Here is a 13,277-nt window from a genome sequence, read left to right as displayed (position 1 = left end):
TGGTCGTGAACTCTGATGCTAAATGGCACTCCTGCTTATCTGTGTGACCCCCGAGTGTCCCGATTCGGTGGGAACAGCAAGTAAGCAATGTGGGGTGCTGGTCACTGCTGGCTGCTGTGTGGGCAGATGGGAGTGTTTCCAGAGCACGGGCACAAGGTGTCATTTCCACTGGAGTCATTTATCCAGAGAGTGCAGGTGGAAATGGTCCCATAAAGAACAACATTTTAGTCCCAAATGCTCCATGAAAATCCACTGTGGCCAAATGGCACATATTTCCTGGGTCAGTACCAACCTGTGCCTAGGGATGATTCTTATTTATTTCCTTGTTCTGTTAAAAACTGTGTCCTGGCAAACAGGGTAACTGGGCTGCCCCAAGCTCACCTCAGAAGATAAGTGAGGGGAGGCTGAGAACCTCCGTGGTGTCTCCCAGGACGGCTGCAGCGCTGCAGGTCAGTGGCCTCCATGCTTGAAATGCCAGTCCACTTCTGGGTGGAAGTGGAGTCACGTCCTCGATAACTGAGCCGCACCCAGGGATCCCCTGCACTCTTCAAGAACGCACTTGACGTCTGCTTTCTCCTCAGCATTATCTTTCTAAAGTGATGCAGCGAAGTCGGTAGTAAGAACAGCCATTAGCTTGGATCCCTCTGGGATAGCAAGCCTGGGACCTGTACAGGATTGCCAGGCTTGGGGACAGGTGGGATATGAACCAGGACAGGGCTGCTGTTGGTACAGGCCCAAGCTGGACCTGGCTGCCCTCTCCTCTGGATGGTGATTATGTGGATCAAGAGGGCACAGAAGACCTCATGCATTTACTTATCTTGGGTGTCAATCAGAGACACTGGGTCGTATGGACAGTAGGGGCTGAAGGTATCCCCTGCCCTGCCCTGGCCAGCCTGTACCTAGTAGCTTTGATCCCTGGGGCAGCAGCTCCTGTACTCTCTTCACCTGTCACTAGTCTGGGGCCGTCCTACCAGCAAATCAGAGAAGGCCAGCAGGAGAGGTGGAAGAGCCCTTCACTCTTGACTCCATGCATGCTGAACAGCAGGCAGAAAGAGGTGTGCAGATGTGTGAGGTGGCACTGAGAGGAGAGGTCCAGGGGTCAGTCCTGAGGGGCTGGCAAGTTGGGATGGTGTGTAGAGAACATGCCTGGTGCCTGCCTAGTGGTTAAGTGCACCAGAGCACTGCTGTTGGCCAGCTTATGTGAGCAGATGAGAAAACACTCAGAGTTGAGTTTGGTTTGATTTTAAGTCTGAGCTTTTAATTGTACAGCTAAACTAGAATATAGATGATTTTTCATGTTTTCTTATTTTTCACAGTTGCTACCATGTACAATTAGAAAAGCATGTTTATAATCACAAAACTCCACAGTTACTATTGGGGTCTCTGTGAGCATGGCTGCCGACCGACCTTGGCCTCTTAAAGCTGGCTGTGGCCCTGGGAACAGCCTGGCATGTTTGGCTGCAGGACCTGCCCCACACACCCACCCACAGATGGAGGTGTGCCTCCCTGTGGTGCTTGCCCCAGGGAGTATGGGGCCATCGGAGACCCTGGAGCTCAGCTTCCCTGAATGGTCATGGCCTCCACATTCAGTTCTTTGAAGAACCCAGACAGGAGTGTTCGGGTTCAAGCAGCACTGTGGGCAGTCCTTATCATAACTGAGTGTGATGCTCTGTCAAGCACATGGTGCTTTCATCGAACTGAACTTGACTGGTAATCAATCACTGAGACTAATGGGAGTTTGAGTGGTGCTGAGAGCCATAGCTGAGTTGGAATGATGCATGGCATTTTTGCCAGAAGGAGTGGTTGAGAGGTGAAGCCAGCAAGCCATTGAGATGATGATGGTTATGTTAAGCTGTGTATTCAATTGTATATTAGACCCCTGCTGTCCGCCTCCCCAAGGTTTAGCACCTCCCTCCTCCACCTCTGCAGGCTGCTGGGGAAGGCGGGTGAGGGGTGCAGAGACACCTGCGTAAGCTGCCTCTTGCCAGGGGAGATTCCCTCCTGAAAGATGTCGCTGAAGGAGGACGTCTCACAGACACTCAGTGTCACCCAAGACCAAGACGAGGCTGTCGAGTGGACACCAGAGAGACACAGCACAGTTAGATGGGGTGCAGGAACCAAGCCCAGCAGATTTCCAGTCCCCAAACTGGGTCCTGATGGGCAGGAGGTGTTGCCAGCAGTGCACAGCCAATTCTGATCAGGTGGGCTGCTGCTGCCCTGAGTTGGCGAGCCTGGAGAGCCTGAAGGCAGCTCCAGAATGCACCCCTCACCCGCCCTCCCTGGCAGCCTGCAGAGGTGGAGAAGGGAGGTGCTAAACCTTGGGGAGCAGGCAGAGCCAGGCTTGTGGCCAGGCAGCACAGCCTGGCTCCTCCTGTCCCTGTGCTGCTGGGTGGTCCTTGGAAGTCACCGAAGGACGTGGACCAATGCTTGCTTATTTCTGTCCCACTCTCCCCAGAAGGCCCTGAGGAAGTAATAGAGATAGACCAGGAATATACATTTCAAAAAAATAGGAAAATTGATACAACGATTTTTTGTTCTGTTTTTGTTTTGTTTTGCTTCGGTTTTGTTTTGAGTTATCTGTTTGAGTTGCGTTATCTTTTTAGCAGAAATATGGGGTCAGAAATTAGCAAAAAACAAACCGAAAGAATGTTAAGTAAATTGTTAGAGGAAGGAGGCATCTCAGTAAAATCAAGAGCAGTCAGGGCATACATTGATACAATACAAATGTAGCCCATGGCTTTTAAAGGAGGAGTTGTTGAATATATCACAATGGGAACTCTCCTGGAATCCTGGGAGAACTCCAAAGTAGCAGGCTGAGGCGGACAGCAGGGGTGCACAGGGGGTGTGGGTGGATGATCAGAACTGTGCCACCTGGTAAAAGCCACTCTAGAGCTCCGGGTTGTACCTCTGTGTGGTGAGGCGTGCGGTGGAATCCCCGACCCTGGTGGATGGCTTTACCCAGCACACAGCACAGGCCCAGGTGGACTCTGCGTCTGCACCTGCGCAGGTGTTTGTTCTGACGAAGTACCATACCTAGGCGTGTGGTCAGTAAGAGCATGATCCCTGTGAGGCCGCAGCTGTGGTGTCTCTTAGAGTGAAACTGTAAGAAGGGCCATGTTTTGTCCCCCGTCTCATTTACTGTTTGGTCACAATACTATAATTTGGATTTCCTACTAAAAGGTCAGGAAATCCCACTGTCTTGGAATCGCCGGCAGCATTCAACAACCTTGGGGAGCAGGCAGAGCCAGGCTTGTGGCCAGGCAGCACAGCCTGGCTCTCCTGTCCCTGTGCTACTGGGTGGTCCTTGGAAGTCACCGAAGGACGTGGACCAATGCTTGCTTATTTCTGTCCCACTGTCCCCAGAAGGCCATTTAAGTGAGTGGTCTAGAAGGTGAGTTTTTTCTGTGGGGAAGGCTCTAGTGTGCACACAGTGCCGGTGACCTCAGGTGGCATGGAGCAGGGCTGGCTCCTCTGGGTGAGCTGCTGCTGAGTGGGTGTGAGCCCCTTGGCCTTGTGTGGCCCGACCAGCTTCGGGAGGCAGCATTCTCACAGGAAGGGCACGCCTCACAAGTAGCGGTCTCCCCAGTTGGCACTGTTTTCGGAGCCTCTCCCTGCCAGCTCTCCGGCTCTAGCTTGGGGCCTATCTGCCCCACACTTCAGCTATTCTGTCCGCATGCTCCCAAACAAAAACCGCTGTCGGCTAACAGGGAGCAGACTTGGCCTATTCTCTCAGAAGAACCCTGGCAGGCCCCCTTGGGTAGGGACTGCAGGGCCTTGCTAGTACCAAATGCCAGCCTGCTCACGGTGCCCCCATAGATCCTGCTGTGTGTGATCACCGCTGTGACTGGACAGTTCTGGCTGGGGCCCAAGGTCCCACTGAAGAGGGGCTCTGGCATCAGGCCACTTCCTTAGCAATGTGGACAGCACAGACGGAGAGGCTAGTCTTCAGGACAGCCCAGGGAGTCCAGGTGAAAGTGTCAATATTGAGGACCAGGGCGGGCTTTGGTCCCAAGCTGCCTGTGGAAGGCGTTGTGGCCCAGGGGTCTTCTGGGGCCTCCCTTAAGCTGGACTGGCAGGGGCAGGCTTCCAGCACATTCTCTCTGCACCAGGCCTGTGTAAGTTGGTGGTTATTCAGCTTGTTCATTATTACTGCCAACTCCTTTGGTTTTGCTGAAAAGTCATTTTTCTGGCCCCTACCTATGTGCCTGGGCTGTAGGCTTTGTCTGGGGGATGGAAGGATGAAAATGCTCACCTCATAGACGACACAACTGCTGTCCCTATTCCTTGGCATTGTTGACATGGCGTGACTTGGACTTCCAGACCCAGACATGCTGGTAAGTGACATATGGAATTAGAACAGCAGAACCCCTGAGCAGCACTGCAGTCTGTCCAGTGCCCCATGCAGCGTGGGAGCTGCTGGGGCCACCTCACTCGCCGTCAGTCTTCAGCAGGGCAGGGCTCAGGCCAGGCCTTCTTCACAACCTGAACCCTCCTGGGAACACATGATCAGCCTGCAGAGTGCCTAGGGCCAGCTCTGACTGGAATGCCTCTGGGCACTCTCCTCAGGGTGGAGGGTCCTCAGGGTGACCCTCTGGAGCTGGCTGGGCAGGTGCAGCGTGGTGCAGTGCTTGAGGATTGGCCTGGCCCCTGTTCTATGGCATCACTCAGCAAGATTTGGGAGATATTTCTGCATATACCATCTCCTGCCTGTGGGTCCTGCCAGAGGTCACTGTGAGGGGCAGCATCCACCCAGAAGGGCAGCCGTATCCGCGTGCACAGCACCTGCACGTGTGTGCATGTCTCATACTTGCACACGCCAAATGGCTGCTCCCTGCACACCCCACTTCTCCCTCCCTTACTCCGCCATCTGAGCTAAACAGTCTCCACAGGAGGCTGGAGCCCCACTCTGGACCCACCTGCTGGGCCAAGACCCTCACACACTTCGTCTCTCTGTGCCTCAGTTTCCCCCTAAGGTCACCGTGAAGACTTGGTTCTGGAGGTAGAGTGCTCTGAAGGGCCCTGCCAGTCTTCGTGCTATCACCATGGCCCTTGATGGCTGCAAGGATGGTGATTCATCCCCCTGTTGACATGGGGGTCTCCTCACAGATTCCACAGGCCACACTGTGCCCAGGTGCCGGCTCACCGTCCTGCTACCTCTTCTTCCTCAAGGGGAACACGGCCATCAACACCCCAGGAACATGGCTGCTAATGCGACAGCGATGGGCAGCCAGCCTCAGGCCAAGGTGGAGGGTCCAGTGGGAGGTGGCAGCGGCCCCTGGGAGTCCACGTGCTGCAGAAGCAGAGAGCTGACAGTGTGGTCTTTTTCTACCTCCCCAATAAGTAAATGGAGGTGGAGTGTGGTTCCTAGTGAGGGTGGACATTTCCCGCTTACTTTTGATGACTTGTGGGATCCCTTGTTCTGCTCACCTGCTTGTCATACCCCTGTTAAAGGTGACAGCCGTTTATATGTGGTCACCTGTGTATCAGGAATAGGACAAGGAGCTCCTCCCTTTACCTCTTGTGTTTTCATTTCATTCACTTCCTATGAGTAACTGGAACTTGTTAAACTTGTACCTAGTAGGTTGGGTGCTCCTGGGCGCCGGGGTCCCCGCGGGCTGACGCCTGTCTCCTTCGCCCACAGCAGCAGCAGGAGATGCTGGCCCTGAAGCACCAGCAGGAGCTCCTGGAGCACCAGCGCAAGCTGGAGAGGCATCGCCAGGAGCAGGAGCTGGAGAAGCAGCACCGCGAGCAGAAGCTGCAGCAGCTCAAGAACAAGGAGAAGGGGAAGGAGAGTGAGTGCCGTGGGGGGCTGTGGGAGGGCGGGGTGCGGCCGCTGGCCCCTTGCTCTGGGGGCTGGGTTCCCTGGCAGCAGCTCTGCAGGGGACGTGCCCGAGAAGAGCAGTCGATTGGCTCAGGGTGTCGGTGCTCAGTGAGCTGGCCGAGGCGGTTGAAGAGGAGCCTTTTCCTCAGACAACCGGTTCCACCCAGGGAGCGCCTGGGACCCTCTCAGCACCTCCTCCAGCCAGCCGGATGTCGGCCTCGTCACCCCTGGGCTGCGGAATGACTCTGCTCGGTGCTGCTGCCACCTGTGCTGTGGCTGTCCTCTAGCCTCATCCTGTGACAGGGACATGCAGGTGTGTGCTGCTCCCCAAATTCTGTGCAGCTCACTGAAAATGCACTGGATGGCTCTCCGACGCGTGTTTCTCAGCACACATATTTTCAACTTAAAAGTTTTTGAAAACTTCACCCTTTAAAACTCTTAATATTGAGCATGTATCAAAGAGTATTTGTAAAGTGCAGGTAAGGTGTACAAGAGCACAAAGTAGAGTCCGCTGGTGGCCACAGGCAGTTGAAGGAGTAGTCATTTGGCTTCCTGTGAAGTCCCCTCTGAGCTTCCCTGTGCCCCGCCATGTGGCCCGCCACAGCCTACTGGAGACTGTTGTCGCCCCCATGCTTGGTCTCCTCCTCCCAGCGTCCTCCACTGCCATGTGCTCCCTGGGCTGGAGTGCAGGCTGTGCGCTGGGGCCGGAGCAGACGTGCTGGGGCCTGCTCTCCCCTCCTGTCCAGTGCCATGCTGCGCAGGGCTGTGCAGCACCATTGACGAGCCTCGCGCTGACCCCCTCTTCTCCTGGCTCTTCCCACCTGGGGGCTCTAGGCATTTGCTGGTCGCTGGAGTGCTACTGAGGGACCTCAGGGGTCTCTTCTGAGCATCTCCTACAATGGCAGAGTACAGCCACAAAATATTCCCATTGCCTGATTTATGGACTGTCCGTCTGTCTAAAGAGGAGCAAACCAAGAAATAGACACTAAGGGATTTATTGTGAGGACTTGCTCTCTCTGATGTGGGGCCAGCCAGGCAGGTTTGAGAGCCATAGAGCAGGTCTTCAGATGGTCGGTCCTCTAGATGGTCAGGCCTCCAGCTGGACAGGCCTTTAGATGGACAGGCAGCCAGATGGTCATGACTTCAGGAAAGGCAGACTGGAGCTCGTGGGCACAGCCGCAGGCTCTGCCCACAGCAGGGTTTTGTCTTTCCGAGGGGCCTCAGTGCTGTGCAAGGCTGACTCACATGACCGCACGCACAGCCAGCCCCCACTTCAGTCACGTCTCAGAGGACTTCCTGTGACACCCAGGTTAGCCTTTGATTGGATAATGGGGGTGGCCTAGCCAGTTGACACATTTGAAGACCGTCCCACCAGGTGGGGCTAAGTAGCGATCCGAGGTGCTTGTACCTGCCCTGGGAAGCAGGAAGGCTGGGCACAGGAGGAGCGCTCAGCGGGTGTGGCCTTCCACAGAGGACCCTGAGGATTCGTGGGCAGACCTTGCCCCAGGCGTACGACAAGCAGTGGCCTTGCTGGACCTGGGCTTCTCACCTGAGGAGAGGAGCCCAGAGGTGGACATTGACCTTTCAAGGAGGAGCAGGCAGAGCAGGGCCCAGGGGAGAGGCCGCGGTCTGCGGGTGTTGATGGGGTGCTGGCAGGTTCCACTATGTTGCGGAGGGGGAGCCACCCGCATCTGCAGATCCTGAGACAGTGGAGTTGCTTCATGGTCTGCCTGCAGTGAGCAGGACGGGAGCAGCCGCGAGGTCACACGTCTGCGTGGGCAGGTCAGCTTACCAGTCCTGCACCTTGAGCCAGTGTGTGGCTTCTGTGGTCACCACAGGACACGCTTGCATACCAGTGAGGGAGGGGCTGGCCTTGAGCAGCCGCTCTCAGCATCCCTCATCTTCTGGCCCACAGAGGGCCCATGACCGGCAAGGGCTTTTCTCTCAGCAAGAGGCACCTGTCCTTGAGGTGCGGCTGACAGACCTTGAAAGTCGTGTCTTCAAAGACAGAACATGGCGGCCATCCTCAGATCGCCTTAACCGAGTCTTGCGCACCACAAACCGCTCTGTGCAAAAGTGAGGTCTGTCTTCTAAGATTGTTTGAAAATTTTTTAAATACAAAAAAGTATACAATCTTTAGTGGTAAGGAGCTTCTGGGAGTGACCTCTGCCCAGCCCCCCCTAGGGCCACTGCCTCAGCTGGAGCTCCTTTCTTCCCAAAGGCAAGACTTAGCCTGCTTCTGACATGTATGTAAATGGAATTATGAGCACACAGGATTTTGTTTCTCACTTCTTTACCTCAGTATTAAACTTGTAAAATTAGTTCCCATTTTGCATTTAGCTTCTCCCGTTTGTTTGCGAATGCACAGTGTAGTGCCCATTCACAGCCAGCAGGTATTTGGGTCACTTCCCTAACCAGACTGTTACAACAGTGCTCCCATGTGCATTCTTGGAGTAATGGACAGTCCGGAAGTGGAATTGCTGAGCTGTGGGAAGTGGATGACTTTAACATCCATGCACAGTGTATCCATCCACCTCCTGTCTGCTGGACAGCAGAGATGGAGCTGTCCTCTCCAGCACCTGCCGAGGTCAGTCATTTGAATCTCAGCTGTGCAGCAGTACCGGCTGCCTCTGAAGCCACACTTTCCTCCTTACCAGGAGATACAGTGGTTCTCCTGTGCTTTGGCCAAGGAGATGTCCTCCTGCCTATGACGTGCTCCGCCCTGGAGAGCAGGCTTTGTTTAAATCAGTCTCAGGTTCTTTTTATTACCTTTCAAAAAGGTCTCTTGCCCATTTTTTTTTGAAGAGCCGAAATGGTTTAGATGTGAGTTGTCCCCCATGTTAGAAATCTGGGGCGCCTCAAGGAATCAAACACAAGCTCAGAAGTAGCTCCATAAGGCAAACTACTTTTAAAGATGGGCGAGCTACCAAGAAAATCCAGCACGCCAGCAGGCAGTCCCCTGTGGTTATGCCTAATGCCGCTCTGTCCCCTGCTCGGACAGGAGGAACCAGTGCTACAATCTACACGACTGGCTAATTTTAAATTTGGGAGGGCAAAGGGAAGGGCTACAGTTAAAATGGCTGTGACTGGATCTTACCTCCCAGTGAAGGCTGAATGCTGTATTCTGAGGCGGGAACACGGAACTTCCTCCTTCTCACTAGTCCCCCTTTTTCTTTCCTACCTTTTGGTCTCATTTTCATGTTTGTCCTTGTGCCCTTTGGCATTGCCATCCATCCTAGACATGTTAACGTTTTGGGGTGGAAGTGACCCTCGGTAATGAGCTCGCCCCTGGTTAGTCGTTGAGATGGCTGTCCTGATGATCAGGAGCACGCGGTGAGGCCCTGCCCAGCTCCGTTGTAGCTGGTCTTCTTTCCAGGTCTTGATTAAAATCAGGTGGCAAGTGGCCAGGGTGGAAGTGATGAGTCGCCAACTCCAGAGGGGGAGTCTGAGCAGCAGCTCATAATAATCACACCATAAAAAAAGACAGGTGCTCTGACAAATCGCCACGTGTGGTTGAAGATGAGGAGACCTGCCAGGCGCAGTGGTGCGCGCCTGTCATCCCAGCGGCTCAGGAGGCTGAGGCAGGAGGATCGTGAGTTCAAAGCCAGCCTCAGCAAAAGCAAGGTGCTAAGCAACTCAGTGAGATCCTGTCTCTAAATAAAATGCAAAATAGGGCTGGGGATGTGGCTCAGTGGTTGAGTGCCCCTCTGTTCAATCCCTGGTAACCTCCCCCTCCCCCCCCAAAAAAAGGAGTTCTGGGTCTTAAACTACAATGTTGATGATTTCATAGTTACCCCTTTCACTTAACTGGTCAGGGTGATTGCTGGAGTCAGCTAGGTATCCAACCACCCTGTAGGTGACAGTTGTTCTTCACAGCAGGGGTTCTGCAAGACCCTAGCAGGCAGCAGACACAAAACCTTACCATGATACAAAATGAAGTTAACAAGACCAAAAACATAGTGTATGATAGAGTCAAGAAACATAATTTCTATCCACTAATATTTATTGAGTATCTGTTTTACCTCCACAAAAACCCGTATCAACTTCATTACATAAAGATCCTTTATAAATTTTACTTTCTTTTAAAACTCTTGTACAACCTTGAGTATCTTTTTTGATTTACCCAAACCCTTACTTAATTTTGTATTATATTGTTTGTTTATTTTTGAGATATTCCTTACAACAAAAACATCTCTTTTGAACATGATATTAAATGTACTTAATGCTGGTCTACTTTGGAGCCTTCTTAGCATGGAGTAGGGGGGCAGGCAGAAGTGCACTCAGGGGAGGCGGGGCTCTCGGCCGATTTTATTTAAAGTGCTATACTTTTGAAGCTGATCTTTGCCTCTTTCTCTTTTTTAAATTTATTTTAATTAGGTATATATGACCGCAAGATGCATTTTGATTCTTGTGCACCATTGCAACACGTCTTTCCCTTTCTCTGGTTGTACATGGTGTGCTCTTACATGTGCCCAGGGCAGTGATGTCCACCTCGTTCACCTTCTTTCCTGCCCCCCGCCTCTGTCTTAACTAGCATTTTACAAAGTTCTCATATGTTGTTTCCCAAATCAATCTGAATGTCAGGTAACACAATACAACACTATGTCTGAACAATGAATCCAATAGAAAGGCTAAGAGCACTCCTAACCTAAATCATTCTCAGATTCTTTTTATTATCTTTCAAAAATACATTTAAATGCCCATCCCTGTGTTAAGAGTAACACAAATTTGTGTGTGTGTGTGTGTGTGTGTGTGTTTATATATAAAAACAGGGGCTCCTGCTGAGGTATGCTGGGTTGCAGAGGGAGTCTATTGGGCACGGCGTGTGTGTGTGTGTGTGTGTGTGTGTGTGTGTGTGTGTGTTTTGATAACAGGTTACCTTTGTCCAGTTACAGAACATTAAAGACATAAATAAGTCCCCAGTTAAATTTGCTATTTCTGTGTAAATCTGAAGGAGATTCCCTTTACAGCCCACTTTAGTTTGCAGAACCCCCTTGGGAAAGTGCTCTCCTAGGCTTTTAGAGGTGTACTTGTTTAGGGTGCCTGGCAAAGCTGGCTCAATTCATGTTTTATGAATCTGTCCAGAAGAGAATGGATCCCCATTAATGCCTCTCTTTTAAGGGGTGTGTGTGTGTCTTCCTGGGGCAGGTTAACTCCTCCTTAAACAAAGTCTTGGTCAGTAGCATTGATCATCTTTCTCAGTGTCCCTCTGCCCAAAGGGCCTCACTCACTTTTAACTCTCCCAGGAGAGCGGGCTTTGGGAAGGAAGTTGCTGCTCCCCAGGTGAGAATGTGCCTGTACATTTACTCCTGCACCACAGGTCCTACCCAGGAAAGGGCTGGACAGCCCGGCTTATACAAAAAACAAACTCTGTCCAGTATTTTGAACATGAAGGGTGCTGTATTTTGCTGAATGCTTTTTCTGTATCTATCAAGATGATCATATGGTTCTTATCTTTAAGTCTGTTGGTGTGATGAATTACACTTACCGATTTCCATATGTTGAACCAACCTTGCATCCCTGGAATGAACGCCACTTGATCGTGGGGCATGATCTTTTGATATGTTTTTGTATTTGATTTGCCCGAATTTTATTGAGAATTTTTGCATCTATGTTCATTAGAGATATTGGTCTGAAGTTTTCTTTTAAATGTGTCTTTGCCTAGTTTTGGATGATATTGGCCTCATAGAATGAGTTTGGAAGTGCTCTTTTTCTATTTCCTGAAATAAATTGGAGAGTATTGGTATGAGTTCTTCTTTAAAAGTTGTGTAGAACTCGGCTGTGTAACCATCCGGTCCTGGGCTTTTCTTCTTGGTTGGTGGGCTTCTGATGGCATCTTCTATTTCGTTGCTTGAAAATGATTTCTTTAAATTGTGTATATCATCCTGATTCAATTTGGGCAAATCCCAAGACTCTGGAAATTTGTCGATGCCTTCGATATTTTTCTATTTAAGTGGAGTACAGTTTTTCAAGTTAACTTCTAATTGTCTTCTGTATTTCTGTGGTGTCTGTTGTGATATCTCCTTTTTCATCTCATATGTTAGTAATTTGAGTTTCTCCTCCTCTTCATTAGCATGGCTAAGGGTTTGTCAATTTTATTTGTTTTTTCAAAAATAACAGGAACATATCTCAACATTATAAAAGCTATCTATGCTAAACCCCAACATCATTCTAAATGGAGAAAAATTGAAAACATTCCCTCTGAAAACTGGAACAAGACAGGGATGCTCTCTTTCACCACTTCTATTTAACATAGTTCTTGAAAGCTTAGGAGAGTACTTTACCATTTGGGAGCAATTAGACAGATGAAGTAAATTAAAGAGATACAGATAGGAAAGAAGAACTCAAATTAGCACTATTTGCTGACAATATGATTCTATACCTAGAAGACCCAAAAAATTCCACCAGAAAACTTCTACAACTAATAAATGAATTCAGTAAAGCAGCAGGATATAAAATCAACGCTAATAAATCCAAAGCATTTCTGTACATCAGTGACAAATCTTCTGAAAGGGAAACAAGGAAAACTATCTCATTTACAATAGCCTCAAAAAAATAAAATAAAATACTTGGGAATCAACTTAATGAAAGAGGTGAAAGGATCTCTACAATGAAAACTACAGAACCCTAAAGAAAGAAATCAAAGAAGACCTTAGAAGATGAAAAGATCTGCCTTCTTCTTGGATAGGCAGAATTAATATTGTCAAAATGACCACACTACCAAAAGCACTATACAGATTTAATGCAATCACAATCAAGATCCCAATGACATTCCTCATAGAAATAGAAAAAGCAGTCATGAAATTCATCTGGAAAAATAAGAGACCCAGAATAGTAAAGCAATCCTTAGCAGGAAGAGTAAAGCAGGTGGCATCGCTATACCAGAACTTAAACTATACTACAGAGCAATAGTAACAAAAACAGCATGGTATTGGCACCAAAATAGGGTTATAGACCAATGGTACAGAATAGAGGACACAGAGACCAGCCAACATAACTACACTTATCTTAGACAAAGGTGCCAAAAACATGCATTGGGGAAAAGATAGCCTCTTCAACAAATGGTGCTGGGAAAACTGGAAATCTTCATTTGGGGAGCAAATTTTTTACCACACACACCAGATACACCAGATAGAGCACTAATCTCTAGGGTATATAAAGAACTCAAAAATCTTAACACCAAAAAACTAAATAACCCAATCAATAAATGGGCCAAGGAACTTAACAGACACTTCTCAGAAGAGGAGATACAGTCAGCCAACAAATATATGAAAATATATTCAACATCTCTAGCAATTAGAGAAATGCAAATCAGAACTACTCTAACATTTCATCTTACTTCAGTCAGATGGCAGCTATTAAGAAGGCAACAATAAATGTTGGTGAGGATGTGGGAAAAAGGCACATGCATACATTGCTGGTGGGACTGTAAATTGGTACAACCAATATGGAAAGC

General features: G+C 49.8%; 1 protein-coding gene across 12 annotated transcripts in view; it reads left to right on the top strand.

The window, feature by feature from the left end:
• The window catches only part of HDAC4 (histone deacetylase 4), a 270,249-nt gene that overhangs the window by 172,270 nt on the left and 84,702 nt on the right, over window positions 1–13,277 (top strand). For 11 of the 12 annotated variants that reach the window (XM_081260592.1, XM_081260596.1, XM_081260587.1 and 8 more), the window contains exon 4: window positions 5,642–5,792. In XM_081260592.1, coding sequence (XP_081116718.1) covers window positions 5,642–5,792 — 151 coding nt within the window. The remainder of the gene's footprint in view (window positions 1–5,641; window positions 5,793–13,277) is intronic. The other variant, XM_081260589.1, reaches the window with a different exon arrangement.

This window comes from Spermophilus citellus (genome assembly GCF_964194105.1).
Source record: "Spermophilus citellus genome assembly, chromosome: 11".
In the NCBI taxonomy this organism is placed as follows: domain Eukaryota; kingdom Metazoa; phylum Chordata; class Mammalia; order Rodentia; family Sciuridae; genus Spermophilus; species Spermophilus citellus.
Note: the sequence above shows the minus strand (reverse complement) of the source record. Positions and strands in the feature narration are given on the sequence as shown.